The sequence below is a fragment of the Hyperolius riggenbachi genome, chromosome 4 (assembly GCF_040937935.1).
Source record: "Hyperolius riggenbachi isolate aHypRig1 chromosome 4, aHypRig1.pri, whole genome shotgun sequence".
Taxonomy (NCBI): Eukaryota; Metazoa; Chordata; class Amphibia; order Anura; family Hyperoliidae; genus Hyperolius; species Hyperolius riggenbachi.
The window spans coordinates 117713537-117734173 of NC_090649.1; the positions used below are offsets into that span (position 1 = coordinate 117713537).

The 20637-nt window shown below is 45.2% G+C and overlaps 1 protein-coding gene across 2 annotated transcripts in view; it reads left to right on the forward strand.

Moving 5' to 3' along the window:
- RYK (receptor like tyrosine kinase) overlaps positions 1-20637 on the forward strand; it is a 217566-nt gene that overhangs the window by 157742 nt on the left and 39187 nt on the right. For both annotated transcript variants that reach the window (XM_068280423.1, XM_068280424.1), the window contains exon 10: positions 4016-4085. In XM_068280423.1, the coding sequence (XP_068136524.1) occupies positions 4016-4085 (70 nt within the window). The remainder of the gene's footprint in view (positions 1-4015; positions 4086-20637) is intronic.

A 20637-nucleotide genomic window follows, 5' to 3' on the forward strand; every position in this document is an offset into this window, starting at 1 on the left:
ACACGGAGAGATCTCCTGAAATTATCTTGTAGAACTTGACGCAAATAAATTTCTCTGCCATGGGCAATATTTCAACGATCTCACCTGACAGGTAAGTTTATAGATTTGGAGATCAGTGGTTGCTACTAATCCCTTAATAGAATTTAAATGAGTTCACTTCACAGAAGCATTTACTCTAAACCACTACATCGAATATATATATATATATATATATATATATATATATATATATAGATAGATAGAGAGATAGAGATAGAGATAGAGATAGAGATAGAGATAGAGATAGAGAGAGATATAGAGATATAGAGATATAGAGATATAGAGATATAGAGATATAGAGATATAGAGAGATAGAGAGATAGAGATAGAGAGAGATATAGAGATATAGAGATATAGAGATAGAGAGATAGAGAGATAGAGAGATAGAGAGATAGAGATAGAGAGATAGAGAGATAGAGAGATAGAGAGATAGAGAGATAGAGATAGATAGAGATAGATAGAGATAGATAGATAGAGATATATAGATAGATAGATAGATAGAGATATATAGATAGATAGAGATATATAGATAGAGATATATATATATATATATAGATATAGATATATATATATATATATATAGAGATATATATATATATATATATATATATATATATATATATATATATATATATATATATATATATATATATATATATAGAGAGATATATAGAGATATATAGAGATATATAGATATATGAGAGAGAGAGAGAGAGAGAGATATATAGATATATAGATATATAGATATAGATATAGATATATATATAAATAGATATATAGATATAGATATAGATATATATATAAAATTTTGCTGTAGTCCAATGACTTGTTTCTCATTTAGTTGCCTCTGTACTTCAGCACATGCTTGAACAAAAGACATTTATGACGGTGTAGCCTTTGGGACATGTAGGGTTTAATAATAACTCCAAAAGTGCAACGCGTTTCACAGGTAACAGTCCCGCTTCTTCAGGCAAACGATTTTTGGAGGGTACTGGGGGAGGGAAAAAAGGAAACAAGGGAATTGCCAGAGGAACGCAAATACCAAGCACCAAAAAGATGCACCACAGATCTACAACAAAATGATGTGCAATGCGACATATAACAGCAAAATATGCATAAACAATAATGTGCAGATCACATATATAAAGTGGCAAGTTGCATATATAAAGTGGCAGTGTATACAACCAAGGAATAAACAACATATAGCAGCCAGTTCTGCATATAGCAGTAAATTATGTATAAAAATTTAAATAAAAACAATGTGCAAATCACATATATAAAGTGACAATGCATACAGCCAAGGTATAAATGAAGTTAGACCTTTCCTATTAAAGGTGACGCAATGGTTGGGCTTAAGGTGCAGACTATTATAGGCAAACAGGGTGTTTCCATTAAAGAGGAGTGGAAACAAAGTATAATAAGGCTACTATGCTGAAATTTGTATTTAAAAGGATAGAAGGGTATTGGGGAGTGAAAAAATCATCTACTTACCACTGTCTGGTCAAGAGCTGGGTATAGCGCCTCTGTAGGGTGTGAAGCACTCTGTCTCTGGTTTATAAAGGAAAGGGTATGTGGAGGTGGAACATGAAAAGAAAGTGGGCGGGGCTGCAAGAACAATGTAGGTTCAGGATGCAAGGGATATGTGAAGTGAAACAAGGGAGGGGGGAAACGAGGAAGGGGAAGGGGACCCAGAATAAAATAGGGGAACTAGGGTATATTCATTTACCATAATGCTAGGTTCCAAACGGGGTACCTGGTGTGGGTCTAGGTGCAGCTTATATATGGGATTATAGCTGGCATTTAGAAGCCGGTGACTGCAGGGGGTATGTGGTGAAGTGTTGTTCAGAACAAGTATGAAATAAAAATACTAGACAAGAAAAGAAATGATGACACGGTTACATAACAGTTGCACTTATGAATATACATAAATACATAGTAAACATTTTTTTGTTCATGCCGCAATATGCAAAACAATGCATCAAAAAAAGGAAGTAGGTCAATCCACTCCACCTGAGATTATTGGATGGAGAGGAGGGAAAAAAAAAAATCCATGTGCTTGAAAATGAGTATGGATGCAAAATTATGCATAGTTGCAAAAATTTGCACGAGACATAAAAATAACACAGGAATAACTAGAATACATAAAAAAACGTTAAAAACGTTAAATGATAAAAACAGGACAAGTCTAAGTGGATGATGACACGGTTGCATAAAAGTTGTACTTATGAATATACATGGTAAAATGTTTTTCATGCCGCAATATGCAAAATAATGCATCAAAAAAGGGAAGTAGGTCAATCCACTCCACCTGAGATTATTGGATGGAGAGGAGGGGGAAAAAAAAAAGCCATGTGCTTGAAAATGAGTATGGATGCAAAATTATGCATAGTTGCAAAAATTTGTATGAGACATAAAAATATCACAGGAATAACTAGAATACATTAAAAGCCGATAAAAACCGTTAAATGATAAAACAGGACAAGTCTAAGTGATGGAAAATAAGAGGACCATTTAGAAGTATTAAGTGTGATTCAGTAAACTTTTACTAATTGTTTATTTAAACCTTCAGGTGTTAGTGTTTTTAAAATTTGTATCCAGAACATTTCTTTCTTCCTTAGAACCTCAAAAGCATTCTGTGGTGGGATAGATTCGATAAGTGTGAATTTGAGTGTTTGTGGATTGCAATCATGAGTGGAACCAAAGTGACGGGAGACGCTGTGGAGTGGGTAATTTTTCAATATATTGCGCTTGTGTTGTCCTATTCTGTTTCGGATAAGTTGAGTGGTGCGTCCCACGTATTGTAGATTGCATGAACAGGAGATCAGATAAATAACATTTCTGGTGGAACAGGTGATGTGTTGTTTAATGGTATACTGTGAGTTAGTAGTGTTAGATGAGAAAGAGTCAGAAGAAATAATAAAGCGGCAGGCTGTGCATCTGGGATTTCCACACGGAAAGGACCCAGGGTTTAGGGCAGGTATGGTTGATGTGGTATTGGAGATGGGATGATGTAATTTGCTGGGAGCCAGAAGGCCTTTGAGGTTAGGAGCCCTTCTGAATGTGAGCAAGGGAGATACAGGAATGGTGGGTTTGAGGTGGGGGGTCTTGTGTCAGAATCTCCCATCTGTTTTGTAGTATGGATCTAATGTGTTTGTGGTGATGGCTGAATCCGGTGATGAATCTAGGGAAAGCGCTGAATGAGCTGGCTCCATGAATGTCACTTGGATCTGTGTCCACCACCTCTGCGCCAACTAAAAGCGGAGCTTCTCAGCATTCACTTGTATTTGTGTTCTTATTCGCATACCTAGAATTTTGTTAGTTTGTGCGTGTTTTTTAATCACTTCAGGTTTATTTTACAGTTGACAATTGACACTCCTCATAGGGAAATCTAAAACGCACTATTCTTATTTTCTTTATTTTTTTCTTTATTCTCAATACTTAACATTATAAAATGTTGCACAACTTCAAGAAAAGCGGTAGTCAGTTTTTAGTGCAAATTTTGAGCTGTTTTAATGCTTTTAGGACAATTGGATGTGATTTTTCAGCCCCTCGATTGATGCACCACATTTTCCTGATTGCAGTAGTATAGCTATGTGTAGGTAGCCTATGCCAGACTATGATTTATTCTACTGAAAGCTAATGGGAAGCCAAAAAAAATATATTTACCTAAGGAGAGGTAAGGCGCTTGGTCCTGTAGAGCCTTCCTGTTCCTCTCACAGTCCCCACGTTTCAGCGCTCGGAAAGGCGGGAGCATGCGGTGGGAACTTGAAATCTGATGTCAGAGCCGTGCATCCACCTGCAGGTTATAGATTACAAGAAGCGCGGCCCGGAAACCGTTCTCTGACAAAGGGTTGATTTGTTCACTGCTGCTGGTATACCCTGGTGTTTCTATTTTACCACACATTCTTTGAATCCATGTTAGGAAATAAATATGCCTGGACTACACTAGAATAATTTCTCCCTGTTCTTTTGTTAGATCAAGCGTCTGAGGTACAGATCACAATGATGCTGACTGAAAGCTGCAAGCTGAGAGGCCTTCACCACAGGTATGTTCCCTATCTAACCGCAGTCATTTTTCTGTCACCATTTCTCAATAACAAACATAAGCCTGTAAATGTTACATGGCAATCTGGAATAACTGTAAGGGCTCTGTTGAGCTATGCAATGAAGTTCACATGCGTTTCCATCGCAACACACTGCACCTGCATTGCTTTAAGTTACTGTGCTGATCCCTGTCACTGACAGATGCATGCAGCAGTATGTTACGGTAATGCACTGCTGCACAGCACATACGTGAGACCATCAGGCAGTGCAGTCTGTGCTTCTGATGTGTGTGCTCGTGCATTGCACGTTATACGCGATGCTGGAACGTGCACAGCAATGCAGATAATATAGCTTCAGAGTTATTGGTTACTTAGAACAACTGTCCAAAGAAAAGCAGCAAAGCAACCATGTGTGACCCCTGTCTATCGCTTCTAGTTTTAGGGCTACAATGCTGCTTATCTGGACAGTGTATTCCTATGGGATGTTCTGGCACTTGTGTTTTTAGCAGGCAATTGCTTCAATTAAAACATTATTTATATAAAATGTTTTTTGTTAAAAATTGAAACTACCTACTTCACAGGTTTATTATCTCCACCATCTGACAGCTGCCTGCTCACAACCAGTCAGCCTGAACCGCTCTGCCTTTAATGGATATCCAAGCTGAAAATAAAACGTTAAAGGGAACCCGAGGTGAGAGGGACATGGAGGCTGCCCTATTGATTTCCTTTTAAACAATAGCAGTTGCCTGTTGCTCAGCTGTTCCCGTTTCTCTAATACTTTTAGCCATAGACCCCGAACATGCATGCTTGTTCGGGGTCTATGGCTAAAAGTATTATGGTGGCCACTAATGATCCAATCTTTTTCATCCAATCTTACCAAATCTATGTAGTATAAGGGTAAATTGAGTGGATATACTGAATGGATACTTCAGGCAGTTACCTTATATTACATATAAATGGTAAGATTGGATGAAAAAGATTGGATCATTAGTGGCCACCTTAAGAGATACAGGAACAGCTGAGCAACAGGCAACTGCTATTGTTTAAAAGGAAATCAATAGGACAGCAGATCTGATACTGACTCGGGTTTTACTGGATTAGCCATATGCTTGTTCCAGGGTTTTGACTCAGACACCACTTATGCCAGAAGGTCAACAGGACAGCCAGACAACTGGCATTGTTTACAAGGAATTAAGGCGGCCTCCATATCCCTCTCACTTCGGGTTTCCTTTAATCCTTCCTTACCAGGTGCTCCCTAGCAGTGCATTTGGTGCCTAACTGCAGTTGTACTGCCCTCCAGTGCGTCGCTAGCCCCTCCACAAGATCTGTGACCACAGGCGTGGTTGTGGGCTTCTGTGCATTCGCAGGCACGTCCCCACATCTCTCTTAATTATGTTTGTGACAGGGAGTGTCCTGCTTTTGCGCAGTTCAAAAATACTTGCCTGCACAAGCGCAACATGCTCCCAACAAGAGGTGCGCGGACATGCCCCCGCGTATGTGCAGGAGCCTGCAACCACAGCTGTGGTCAGTGATCTTACAGAGGGCCTAGTGGCGCACTGGAGGGCAGCAAAACTGCAGTGTTTAGAAAAAAAAAATCTCATTATATTCTGTTGCATATACAAAATAGGCATGTAGATTGAAATGACCTTTCCCTTGATTAAGTGCTACTTCTATTATACACTTATGTTCATTGATTTTGTTGGAGCCAATACTGATGCTGCTTTGTGTATTACTGTGGGATTTTGTCGCTTTAGGCTTTCTGCTATGTCATTAATGATTTGCATTTGGCAGTCCTGTTTCCTGAGAGATTGCTAACAAAAATACAGAACGAGGCCGTGCTAAGCGCCAGACACAGCACCAAATACAGTAATAAATTATGGTGGGAATAGCTAGTTTCAGTGTCTGTTTTCTTATTGTTTGGCAGCTGAAGTAAAATTCAAGGAACTATTTTCAACTTGTAACAGATGTGAGCCTTTCCCTGACTCCAGCTTGCACTGCTGTGTGGTGGTACATGTCCATTACCTCACATACTGATCCCACATTTCCCTGACTCCAGCTTGCCTTACTATGTGGTGGTACATGGCCATTACCTCACATACTGATGCCACATTCCCCTGACTCCAGCTTGCACTGCTGTGTGGTAGTACACTGCCATTACCTTACATACTGATGCCACATTCCCCTGACTCCAGCTTGCACTGCTGTGTGGTGGTACATGGCCATTACCTCACATACTGATGCCACATTCCCCTGACTCCAGCTTGCCTTACTATGTGGTGGTACATGGCCATTACCTCACATACTGATGCCACATTCCCCTGACTCCAGCTTGCACTGCTGTGTGGTGGTACACTGCCATTACCTTACATACTGATGCCACATTCCCCTGACTCCAGCTTGCACTGCTGTGTGGTGATACATGGCCATTACCTCACATACTGATGCCACATTCCCCTGACTCCAGCTTGCCTTACTATGTGGTGGTACATGGCCATTACCTCACATACTGATGCCACATTCCCCTGACTCCAGCTTGCACTGCTGTGTAGTGGTACATGGCCATTACCTTACATACTGATGCCACATTCCCCTGACTCCAGCTTGCACTGCTGTGTGGTGGTACATGGCCATTACCTCACATACTGATGCCACATTCCCCTGACTCCAGCTTGCCTTACTATGTGGTGGTACATGGCCATTACCTCACATACTGATGCCACATTCCCCTGACTCCAGCTTGCACTGCTGTGTGGTGGTACACTGCCATTACCTTACATACTGATGCCACATTCCCCTGACTCCAGCTTGCACTGCTGTGTGGTGATACATGGCCATTACCTCACATACTGATGCCACATTTCCCTGACTCCAGCTTGCCTTACTATGTGGTGGTACATGTCCATTACCTCACATACTGATCCCACATTTCCCTGACTCCAGCTTGCCTTACTATGTGGTGGTACATGGCCATTACCTCACATACTGATGCCACATTCCCCTGACTCCAGCTTGCACTGCTGTGTAGTAGTACATGGCCATTACCTCACATACTGATGCCACATTCCCCTGACTCCAGCTTGCACTGCTGTGTGGTGATACATGGCCATTACCTCACATACTGATGCCACATTCCCCTGACTCCAGCTTGCCTTACTATGTGGTGGTACACGGCCATTACCTCACATACTGATCCCACATTTCCCTGACTCCATCTTGCACTGCTGTGTGGTGGTACATGGCCATTACCTCACATACTGATGCCACATTCCCCTGACTCCAGCTTGCACTGCTGTGTAGTGGTACATGGCCATTACCTCACATACTGATGCCACATTCCCCTGACTCCAGCTTGCATTGCTGTGTGGTGATACATGTCCATTACCTCACATACTGATCCCACATTTCCCTGACTCCAGCTTGCCTTACTATGTGGTGGTACACGGCCATTACCTCACATACTGATGCCACATTCCCCTGACTCCATCTTGCATTGCTGTGTGGTGGTACATGGCTATTACCTCACATACTGATGCCACATTTCCCTGACTCCAGCTTGCCTTACTATGTGGTGGTACATGGCCATTACCTCACATACTGATCCCACATTCCCCTGACTCCAGCTTGCACTGCTGTGTGGTGATACATGGCCATTACCTCACATACTGATGCCACATTCCCCTGACTCCAGCTTGCACTGCTGTGTGGTGGCACATGGCCATTACCTCACATACTGATGCCACATTTCCCTGACTCCAGCTTGCACTGCTGTGTGGTGGCACATGGCCATTACCTCACATACTGATGCCACATTCCCCTGACTCCAGCTTGCACTGCTGTGTGGTGGCACATGTTTATTACCTCACATACTGATGCCACATTCCCCTGACTCCAGCTTGCACTGCTGTGTGGTGGCACATGGCTATTACCTCACATACTGATGCCACATTTCCCAGAACGTCATTTCGGACAGCACCCCTGGATGAGACTTGTCTCCCTCCCCACTGTGGACAGGAAACTGTTAAAAGAAGAATTTGCATAAGCAATAGGCAGCCACATATAAGATACTACACCTGCCACAGTACCTCAGTTTAGTTTCCTGTCCCGGACGGGATGCATGGGAGAGGTCTCCAGGAGTGCCATCCATGTCAGGCGGCAGGGGCAGCGTTTTCCAGGGCTCCAAGCAGCACTGTTCAGTGAACAGTCGGAGCCCTGCAGCGTGGAGGAGGCTTCTCCATTGGAGGCAGCAACTTTATGCGCGCAGGTGCGTGCATTGGAGAGAGTTCACTTCCGGTTGAACCGGAGGTAGTCACGCGCTGGCGTCCCGCGTGATCTGAAGTCTGAGCCGGGCGGCAGGGGCCGCGGCGGTGATTAGGAATCGGCATACAGCTGATTCCTTAAGGTAAGAAGCTGATTAAGCATATGTTTAGACGGCGGGGGCCGCATGCATAATTGGATCAGCTGCATCAAATCAGCAGCACAGGTATAAGTTTGTAGAGTCCATGATGCACTCTGGTTTGTGGCTGGGATCATGGAGGACGCCTCTGGGTCAGCTCCTGCACAATCTGCTGAATCTGCCCAGGATCCCTCTCTGGCAAGTAGATGTGATTATGTTTCTTCTGCTTGGCTGGATGTATGTTATGTATAGAGGGATTTGTCTAATGGCTGGCTATCGTTTATTATGTTTTATACCCCAAAAGACATAAGACTGAGAAGGTTGAAAAGTCTGAAAAATCTTCTACTCAGTCCAGTCAGCATGGATTGGCAACTCTGAATGGAAATTGTGCCAGTATTGTACAGAGAAGGTCCACAGCAATAGGAAATTAAAGATTCTGCTATTGCTTCTACCGCCTCAGCTGCTTCAGATGGGCCTGGGACTAGTACTGCTATGGCTTATCTACCTGTTATAGCTAATCCATCATCTCCTATGTTGTCTGCACCTCTAACTATGCCTCCTGCTTCCAAGAGACATAGGCCTCTATTTATTGAGCATTCCTGCATGCGGTAATGCTCAAAACAGCTGACTTTACCCACCATTTAGTAAAGTGTGCATTCATAAAACCTGTGTCCGCATGAAAATTTATAATTCCTGAGCAGGTGCGGGAAATTAACACCTTGTGCGGAGATTATCACAACACAGGTCACTGAAGGCTAATTCATAAAAATTAAAGCAGGCAAATGTGAGCAGAGAAACCCTGGCTGTTTAGAGAAGGCGATAAGCCAGCCATAACAGGCAAGCTAATGGAGAGACAGACCTCCCAGGCAGCTGCAGTGAGAGCAGAACAAACTGCATCCCAGAATACCCAGGCTGTGTTTTTAACCCCTTGGGTACCTGTTTTCAGATAAATTTCACATCAGAAAGCCTGCATGTGTAACATTCTTGAAGTTCTTCTAAGCTGCAGCAATTAAATAGATTGTTTAAAAGAACTAGACAGATTCAGGGCAAGGAGAGGCAATTTAAACAAAAATGCACATGTAAAGGAATGCTGGGGCTGCCTCCTTTATAGTAACTCTCTCTGCACAGAGAAAATGTATCAAACTAGGAGGAAGATTTGAGTAAGGGCCTTTTTTTCATTACTCTGCGAGTTACGATTTGATTCTGATCACGAGGTACGTTAAACTAATGGAAACTGCAGCAGCAATTTCCATTAGTGCAATCTGATTGCGATGCGATTTGGACAAAGCACAATCGTCATCCTCCTGCATTGTATGCAATTGAGCTGTACTATAAGTATAGTAGCGCAATCGCATAGTGGAAATTGAAGTGCGATTGGGATCGCAAATGCGGTTGCGATCGCATTTCATAGTAGAAAAGAGCCCTAACCGCAATGTTTTTTTCCTGAATTAATGAAAGACTTACTAATAGGTATTAAGTCTGAGCAGAAATCTTTGACACCTTTGGATCAAATGTATGAGAGTTTGGCGGATCCTCATTCTCGGCTTATTCCAGTCCATTCTACTCTTAAGATTAGTATTAAGGAGTGGGATAATCTAGGAAAAATTTTTTTTTTTTTGGCCCAGATCATTATCTAAATGTTGTTTTTCTCCTGAAGATCAGGGTTTTGGGGAACCCCGCCTAAATTAGATCCATATTTTTCAAGGGTATCAAACAAAACTGACCTACTTTTTTGAGGATTTCTGGGAAATTTTGAATAATTTCCCTAAAGTTTGGAATGCTTCCAATTATCTAGTGGACGCTTCAGATGATACGGTTAAACTTATGGCCAGAACTACGGCATTAGTTAATTCAGCCAGATGAGGTGTATGGGTAAAAACTTGGAATGATGACAATTCTTCAAAATCAAGTTATGTGGTGTACCTTGTGAAGGGGGTCTGCTGTTTGAGTCAGTTAGACAACCCTCTAGACAGAACGGCAGACACACATTAAAAGTATTCCTGTTAAAGGAATTCTATCGATTCACATATTTTCAATTGACACAGGAATTGTTTGGGAAGTGTTGCTAAGTACTGGTGTATACATTTTAGTAGCAACCTCTTTGTTTACTGTTATCAAAATGCTTTCAAACTTTACTGACAAAACTGACTCTGAGCCATGAGGAGAGGGGAAATTCCCCTCACACTTGATCAGATAACTCTGTGTAACTGTGTGTGACAGAGAGAACAGCTGCAGCTTCTGTGTCCTGTTTCGGACTGAAGTGTCTGTGGAGAGCAGAGGAAATGTAACTAATTGTTACAGCTTTTCATACTGTTTTTTGCTTTCAGAGTTTGTTTGATATTTGCTTTCTGTAGTCCGATATGCAACTCTGGCTGTGCATTGAAGTAGACACCCCTTCTGCAATTGATTTGTCCCAATATAGCTAATCCTACCCTCAGTAAATTACAGCTTTTGCCTCTGATATTTAACATGAAAGGTAGGAAAATGTTTACACAGCAACTTAGACATTATTTGTACATTGTCATTTTAGAACACTTGGGTATCGATAGTATTCCTTTAAGAAAGGACCTTTTCAAAGTAAACGGTCCTTTCGTCCCTCCTTCTAAGAATAAGTCAGATCCCTAGTCCTCTAAGGGCAGGAGATGGGCTCTCTACAAGTCACAGAAGCCTAAGGGCCTGTTCAGACTGCACACGTTTCCAGCTGCGTTTTGGAAACGCGTGCAGAAGGCCAACACGCACGACATCAGACAGTGCATAGAGTGCACTGTCTGATGTTCACACTGCATGCGTTCCGGACCTGTGCGGTCCGGGAACGCATGCTGCACGCAGATTTAGCAAAAACGCGCGGCTGTCCCATTCACTTTTCAGTGATGGGCTCAGCCACGCAACGCATGCAAACGCGGATAGCGTGCGTTCGTACGCGTTGCGTTCCGCATGCATGGCCATCCGCGTTTGTAATGTGAACCGGCCCTAAGTCCAACTTAACTTTTACAAAGAAGTCAGATAAGCAATGACGCTAGTATTCCAGTGAGATGGAGAATTGCAAATTTCAAAACATGGCAACTACAGTGCACAAAATATTGGTTATTTAGGCTTCTTTCACAGTGGGACGTTACAGGCGCAGGTTAGAGCAGCTTGTAACGCAGCCCAGCTCACAGTAATGAAAAATCAATGGGCTGTTCACAGTGCCCACGTTGTGTACACTCTAACGCTGGACGTTTAAAGAAAGTGCATCATGCTGTGCGTTATACACGGTTTTAGCCGCATTAGACTGTTTGCATATGCTCAATGTGTGTTTTTTGTTTTTTCTTGCAGGAGAGGAGGGGAGAGTCCGCTGTTGTGGCCAGCCACATGACTAATTAATATGCACTGCAGTGTTAACTTCCTGGAGCGGCCGCTTATTAACTGGCAGGACCACGTGATGCGGAGTTTTCCGATCACGTGCTCTCCACAGTCTTTTGCCGCATGCGACGTTTTCGTCCGATAGTAAGCGTCAAAAAGTACGCATCACAGACCCATCAGGAGACGCATAACGTGGCTCTAAATAGCATCCAACTTCAAAGCTCACATGCGTTGCGTTGGGGGCACGTTATGTGACCTTAGCGTCGCATCTAACGCAACGTCTTAGTGGGAAAGAGCCTTTAAGGTGTTTTTTGTTGGAGGGATACAGAATAGAGTTCAGCCAGCCTCCTTTTAAGAGCTTTTGCATTACTCCCCGTTTGCAGGACCAAATAAAGTTTTCAGCCCTACAATCGAAAGTCCTTTCCCTGTTTAGAAAAAAAGGGTAATTCGAGAAGTACCGAAATGTCAGAGGACAGGGATTCTATTGCCCTGTGTTTTGTCTAGTAAAGGAGCTACAGGGAAATTATCAGTTCATACTAAATTTAAAGAGTCTAAACCAGAAGGTAAAATACAGAAAATTCAGGATGGATTTGATCTATTATTCATCTCTTACAGAAGGACGATTTCCTAGCCTTTTTAGACTGAAAAGATGCGTATCTTCAATTACCGATACATCTGACTTCTCAATAATGCTTAAGGTTTGCCATCCAGATGGAGGAAGAGGTAAGAATGTATCAGTTTAATGCTTGGCCCTTCGGATTATCCTCAGCTCCAGGGTTGTTTATGAAGGTAATGTCTGGGGTTCTAGCTACACTTAGACAGAGAAAGGTTAACATTTTGGGTTACCTTGATTTTCTGTTTTGGGGGACATCTCCCAATTCGGTAAGAGATCAGATTGTTACGACAATAGTCTTACTACAAGATCTAGGTTGGATCATTAATTGGGAGAAATCTTCCTTAATTAAATCCTACACAGATTATACATTTGTTTGGGCTATTTCATTAGCATATCAGACACAGGGGGAGCAATTCAATTCTATCATGGCTCATTCCACAAGAGGAATTTCGACTTCTTGGGCAGAGAGGGCAGGGGCCTCCATAGATCAGATTTGCAGAGCTGCGACCTGGTCAAGTCACAATAAGTTTGTAAAGCACTATCGCCTTAATGTATCTGTCTCTGCAGGTTATCCTTCAGAAGGAAAGTTTTGCAAGCTGTGGTCCCACCCTAAGGTTTTAACTCTTGTATATCGTCTCATCCAGGGGTGCTGTCCGAAATGACGTTCTGGGAAAGACCACTTTACTTACGGTAAAGTCTTTTCCAGTAGTCATGAGGACAGCACCCCTGCAACCCGCCCTTATTTGGGTAGGAAAGAGAAATAAGTTTGTGTAAGCATCATTAAATGTCCGTGTCATCTTTTTATTAACTGAGGTACTGTGGCAGGTGTAGTATCTTATATGTGGCTGCCTATTGCTTATGCAAATTCTTCTTTTAACAGTTTCCTGTCCACAGTGGGGAGGGAGACAAGTCTCATCCAGGGGTGCTGTCCTCATGACTACTGGAAAAGACTTTACCGTAAGTAAAGTGGTCTTTCCCTGACTCCAGCTTGCATTGCTGTATGGTGGTACACGGCCATTACCTCACATACTGATGCCACATTCCCCTGACTCCAGCTTGCACTGCTGTGTGGTGATACATGGCCATTACCTCACATACTGATGCCACATTCCCCTGACTCCAGCTTGCACTGCTGTGTGGTGGTACACGGCCATTACCTCACATACTGATGCCACATTCCCCTGACTCCATCTTGCATTGCTGTGTGGTGGTACATGGCTATTACCTCACATACTGATGCCACATTTCCCTGACTCCAGCTTGCACTGCTGTGTGGTGGCACATGGCCATTACCTCACATACTGATCCCACATTTCCCTGACTCCAGCTTGCACTGCTGTGTGGTGATACATGGCCATTACCTCACATACTGATGCCACATTCCCCTGACTCCAGCTTGCCTTACTATGTGGTGGCACATGGCCATTACCTCACATACTGATCCCACATTTCCCTGACTCCATCTTGCATTGCTGTGTGGTGGTACATGGCCATTACCTTACATACTGATGCCACATTTCCCTGACTCCAGCTTGCACTGCTGTGTGGTGGTACATGGCCATTACCTCACATACTGATGCCACATTTCCCTGACTCCAGCTTGCACTGCTGTGCGGTGGTACATGACCATTACCTCACATACTGATGCCACATTCCTGTGACTCCAGCTTGCACTGCTGTGTGGTGGTACACAACAATTACTAAACCCACATTGCATGTCATCTGCCATTAAACAGACTTTTGGTTGTACTACTGGAGTTAATCCTGTTTAAAGATGGCGCCCACGTGTGCAGCCTCGGTCACATCGGCTCCCGGCAATTGTCTAGGATAGTGTTTAGTGTTTTAGTCTTAGTTCAGTGTTGTTAGTAGTTTAGTCAGCACGTTTTTGTTAGTTCTCTTCTCAGTTTTTTAAAGTTAAGCTTAGAGTGGTCCCAGCCCTCGCTCACCTCAGTAAGGCCACGACTGCTCCTAGGGGACTGCCGGGCCACCCACGGGCTTTCATCCAGCGGTTTTCCATCCTGGGGACCTTCACCAGCAAAACTCCTGTGGAGCGCTGAGGTCCGGATGCCTGCCCTACTGTGGATCTCACAGCAGCCAGTGACAAAGATCCATCGGAGCCGCCTGGCCACCCACGTGGCTCATCGCTGGAGAGGCCTGCGCTTCCCCTTCGCCGCCGGAGGTCTCTGCCCATCCTGGGGACTTCCACCAGCAAACTCCCGCTTCGGCGCTGAGGTCCGGATGCCTGCCCCGCTGTGGACCGCACAGACATCGCAGCAGCTCACCCGCAGCAGCCAGTGACACAGATACTCGGAGCCGCCTGGCCAGTGGCCACCCACGTGGCTCATCGCCGGAGTGGCCTGCGCTCCCCTTCCGCCTTCCTCCCACGTGGCTCATCATCGGAGCGGTCCCGGCAGCAACAAACTCCGGAGCCCCGCTGCTGGGTCACCACTGTTGCTCATTAGACCACCACCGGAGGGAGAGGTCTCGGCTATCAGCCCCATCTCTGTCAGTCGAGCCTCGGCTGCCGCCTGGACGACATCTCCGCTGCAGGGTCCCCCCCTGTTGCTGCTGCACCAGCGCCTGCATCCTGCCCGCAATCTGCCAGCTGCCTGCCCTCCAAAAACAGCCGACAAGCCAGCACCAGCTAGGGACATCCTGGAGCCGCACTGACGAGGGAGCACTCCCAGAGCCTGCACTGATCGGAGGACCAGGCCCGCTGGTAAGCTACAGCTCACGCTCTCTTCTCCACTCCCCATCCACGGCCCACTGCCCAGCCAGCTCTCCCCAGGGACCTCTTAGACCTAACAGCACCCTGAGCAAACCTCCACTCTCTGAAGGCTTACATCCCTGCCCACAAGCTCTGCATTGGCACTGTACTCCACCGACACTGTCCTCTCTGCTGGTCCTGCACACTGGCCTATAAACTCTGTGAGCCCTCCCCACTACACTTTGGGCTCTCTGGCCCTCCCCACCACATCTTGGGCTCTCCTGCCTCCCACCTGCACAGACCTGCCTCCCCCTCGCCTCGGAGCGGGCACGCTCCCTGACAGCCATGCGCACCACCACCTACACAAGAGCGGAGCTACTGTGCTGGGAAGCCTGCAGTGCAACAACCCATGTCCCCTTGCAGGACGAAGTCTGGGCCCACATTGATCTCCTCGCCAGCAAGGTCAGGAAACGCCACCCCAGGGGGTGCAGGGCTGGAGTACAAGTGAGACTTAAAAAAAAGGGCCTGCGTTCACCCATTCCAGCTATCCTCCTGGCAAACGTTCGCTCCCTCCCAAACAAGATAGACGAACTGCTCATACTACTCAGCAATAATCCCCAAGTGGGTGCAAACACACCAGTCCTGTGCTTCACGGAAACCTGGCTGAATGACAGCATCCCGGACAACTCACTTTTGCTCCCAGGTTTCAACCTCTCCCGCGCGGACCGTGACAGCGTACTCTCCGGTAAACAGAGAGGCGGAGGCATCTGCTTCTACGTCAAGGATGCTTGGTGCACAAACACGTCCATCCTGGGCAAACTCTGCTCTCCAGATGTTGAGCTCCTACTCATCAACTGCAGGCCCCAGTACTCACCAAGAGAGTTCTCCTCCTACGTTCTTGTTGGAGTATACATTCCTCCCGATGCCAGCACCAAGAACGCTTTGCGAGCTCTCAGCGACACCATCTCAGCCTGGGAGACGCCCCTGCCGGATTCCCTCTTCATCATCTGCGGTGACTTCAACAGTGCGAACCTCCGCCAGGAGATGCCTCGCTACAAGCAGCATATTACGTGCCCCACCAGGAACCATAACACCCTGGACCACTGTTACACAGTCCTCAAGGATGCTTACAAACCCACAAGATTGGCTGCTCTAGGAAACTCTGACCACTGCTTAATTCACCTAATACCATCCTACAGAAGACTCCTTGAGACCTCCAAACCGGCTATCAAGACTGTGAGAAAATGGACTGACGAAGCCAAGCTGAGGCTACAGACCTGCTTTGAGTGCACCGACTGGGCGGCCCTGGAGACACCCTGCCTTGAAGAATGGACTGAGAACGTCACCTCCTACATAGGCTTCTGTGAGGAGCTGTGCATCCCCAAAAAGACTTTCAAGGTCTACCCTAACAACAAGCCCTGGTTCAACGGCAAGCTACGCCGGCTCCGCAAAGCCAAGGAAGCAGCACACAAGACCGGCACACCAGAAGAATTCAAGACAGCCAGATACACCCTTAAACAGGCGCTCAGCGCCGCTAAAAGGGACTACTCCAACAAGCTGCGTCTCAGTCTCAGGTCCAACAACTCACGTGAAGTCTGGAGCGGCCTCAGGGCTGTCACAAATCTCAAACCACCTCCCCAACACACGCCCCCAAGCCTCGAACTAGCTGAAAAACTCAATGAGTTTTATTGCAGGTTTGAACGCAAACCCAACCATTCTGGGGTACAGGCGACCGCTCCTAGCCCGCCTCCCACACCCACCTCCTCTAAAGTGGACCAGGGATTCTCAGTGCCAGTGGCAGCCAAAGAGGCTGACGTGCTCAGGCAGCTCCAAAAGCTGAACCCCAGGAAGGCCCCTGGCCCGGACGGAGTGTCTTCTACCTGTTTGAGAACCTGTGCCAGTCAGCTGGCCCCTGTCCTCACCTCCATTTTTAATAAATCTCTGACGGAGGGCAAAGTTCCGTCCTGCCTCAAGAGGTCTACCATCATACCAATCCCCAAGAAAACAGGCAACACAGACCTCAACAACTACAGACCTGTTGCCCTAACTTCAACTGTCATGAAGATCTTTGAAAAACTGGTCCTCACTAGGGATGGTCGGAATGCCAATTTCCGATTCCGCGGTAATTCCGCATTCCGTCATGTACCGATTACCGATTCCACTTCCCGATACCAATTTCCGCATTCCAAGGCGGAATTTCCGCCGGAAATCGCGGAAATTCCGCCCGACTTTAACATCGATTTTCTCAAAAACTATAAGGTCTTTTTGAAAACTTTTTTTTGCATCTTGTTCAGAAGATTCTGTTTAATAAGCCCTGCAAATTTGGTGTTTCTAGGACTTACGGGGGCTTTTCTATTAACCACTAAAGTCGGCGGATTTTTACTGTAATATAAAATGCAGAAAATAGGCAGATGCAGATTTTCTGCATTTTACATTACAGTAAAAATCCGCCGACTTTAGAGGTTAATAGCAAATCCCCCTTAAGTCCTAGAAACACCAAATTTGCAGGGTTTATTAAACCGAATCTTGTGAACAATATGCAAAAAAAAGTTTTCAAAAAAACCTTATAGTTTTTGAGAAAATCGATGTTAAAGTCGGGTGGAATTTCCGCGATTTCCATCGAAAATTTCCGCGATTTCCGGCGGAAATCCGCCTACGGCACTTGCATTACCGATTTCCGCATTCCGATGCGGAAATACAATTTCCGATCGGAATTTCGGAAATTGCATTTCCGCGGAATCCGAATGAGCATCCCTAGTCCTCACCCATCTGAAAGGTGCCACGGACGCTCTCCTAGATCCACTCCAATTTGCATACAGAGCCAACAGATCCACAGAGGATGCCATCAATATTAGCCTGTCCTCCGTCATGGAACATCTAGACAGGCCGGACACATACGCCAGAATCCTTTTCCTGGACTTCAGCTCTGCCTTCAATACTATCTGTCCAGACATTCTGTACGACAACCTAGTGCAACTTGGAGTCGGCCACACTCTCTGCGCGTGGATCAAGGACTTCCTCACCAACAGGAAGCAACTAGTAAGGCTCGGCAGCTGCTCCTCCCGGGAGAGAACCACAAACACGGGCGCTCCCCAAGGATGTGTTCTGTCCCCGATTCTGTTCTCTCTGTACACAAACAGCTGCGTCTCAAGCACAGACTGCGTCAAGGTTATTAAATTCGCGGACGACACCACTATCCTTGGCCTCATCAGCAGTGGGGATGAACACGCCTACCGGAGCGAGATTGAGCGTATCTGCAACTGGTGCAAGAGCAACAAGCTTGTCCTAAACGCGGCAAAGACTGTTGAGATGATTGTTGACTTCAGGAAGCGCCCTCCACCTATCAATCCTGTCCTCATCGAAGGCTCTGAAGTTGCCAAAGTATCTAGCGTTCGGTTTTTGGGTACAACTATCACCAACGACTTGAGATGGGGACAAAACATCACCAAATGCCAAAAGAAAGCCCAGCAAAGGCTGTTCTTTCTGAGACAACTGAAGAAGTTCGGCATGCCCCAGGAGCTGATGACAAGCTTCTACACGGCTACAGTCGAGTCTATCCTCTGCTCCTCTATCATCGTATGGTATGGAGGCGCTACCGCAAGCGAAAAGTACAAACTGCAAAGGGTGATCAAGGCTGCGGAGAGAATCATTGGGACACCATTGCCACCCCTGGACCTCCTCCATGCATCTAGGCTACGATCTAGGGCAAACAGGATTGCGCAAGACCCCCTCCACCCCGGTAGTCGCTTCTTCATCCGCATGTGCTCAGGCCGCCGCTACAGAACTATTCCCACCAAAACCTCCAGGCACAGGAACTCGTTTTTCCCCCAAGCGGTGCGCCTCCTAAACTAGCTCCCCTTACGCTGCATGTCCACCCAGCATGGCCCCCCGGTCATCCTGCAGAACTGCCACTAGGCCCTTATATCCGCATGTTATGTTTTTGTTTTTATTCTGTCTGTGTTTTTTATGCACCTTTTGCACAATGTCAGTTACGTTCACTGTTGTAAACCTGTTTTTATTTGCACTAAGCCCTACGCCGGTGTGTACCACAAATAATTCTGAGCCCGGCTCCGCCGAACTTGGCGAAATAAACCTGATTCTGATTCTGATAAGCTATTGAGAAACTGAATCTGAAGTTATTTTGCTTTGCAGGTTTATTTTCCTAGCTGGTGTTTTCGAGGACAATTCTTAAATCACACAAGTGCACTTGTAGTTGTGACCCTTGTGAAGAGCTACCATTGCTAGCCTTGTGTGATGTATAAACTGTGGAACAGCTGGGGCTTTCTCATACTAGCGCCATTTTACTGTAGTTTTGACACACAACAGACTAGTCCATGCCCACTCTGGTTGTTGTCAGTGGAGCTTAAATCTAAAAATGATAGGATCTGGGGATGACGCTGGATTTTGTTGGTTATTGTAAGCAGCAGATAGATTCTACAAAGCCTTGCTGTCATGTGAAAGTTGTCCTCTTGTAGCATACAATGCTTGTAATATAAATGGATGAGTAGATTATGATTTGATGACAGCTATATATCTGGTTAATAGAGATGAATATTGTGTTTCTTGACAAAAGGGCAATATTGAGCTCCATCAGCATTGCAAGGAATCAGAAACATGTATAATCTCGCTATTATGTTGCTTCATGTTAGGATCTGCATGGAGTATTATAGTTCAGAATTGAGGAAGGATTAAGTGCTGAAAATGCAAGGCACTGTTTAAATAGTCCTGTTCTATCCAGCTATGTCTATTGATGTGTACATCTCCATAGCTCATTCTGCCTGGAATCTGTCACTTCTCACACAAGTTCACTTCTGTCATCACTGGTTTGTAGCACTATAACTATTTCTTCTACACCCTTGTTTCCAGTCCTGCTACTGGTGAACTCTTAACCTGAGTCACACTAGTGAGGTCATTGCAATCTGCTACTGCTCTCCTCTCCTGCAGTAGCAAGGACCCAATAAGGTTATTTTTTTTTCCATCAAGCGGCTGCTCAGTCGCAGTGTAGCCATACTTGTTCTCGTACAGGAGCGTGGCCGTGAGCTACTGGTTTTCCATCGCTGGAACCGCCTGGTGAAGGAGGTAAGTAAGTAATTAAAAAACAATGCACAGGTTTACTTTAATGTTTAAAAAAAATCCCAAACTGACAAATACCAGGCTTCAAAAATGCAATAAAATGACTAATCAGTCTGCGCTCCCATCCCCAATGCTTGTGATCTTTTAGTTTGTGCCCCAACTCCTCCATTGATCTGAATGGTAAATGAGAAGTAGGTGTAGTGGAGGACTGTGAGAGTGAAGAAGGTGGACCTTTTGAAATTGGTCTACAAAAGATAGTTAAAGCAGATCAGAGATGAAAAACTAACTATAACAAGTAACTTGTCTATATAGCTTATCTAAAGTTTAGATGGTTTACACAGCAAATATAGCTGCAAACAGTTTTATTAGAATATGATTATTTATTCCTGTGATACAATGACAGCAGCCATGTTGTTTGTAAACA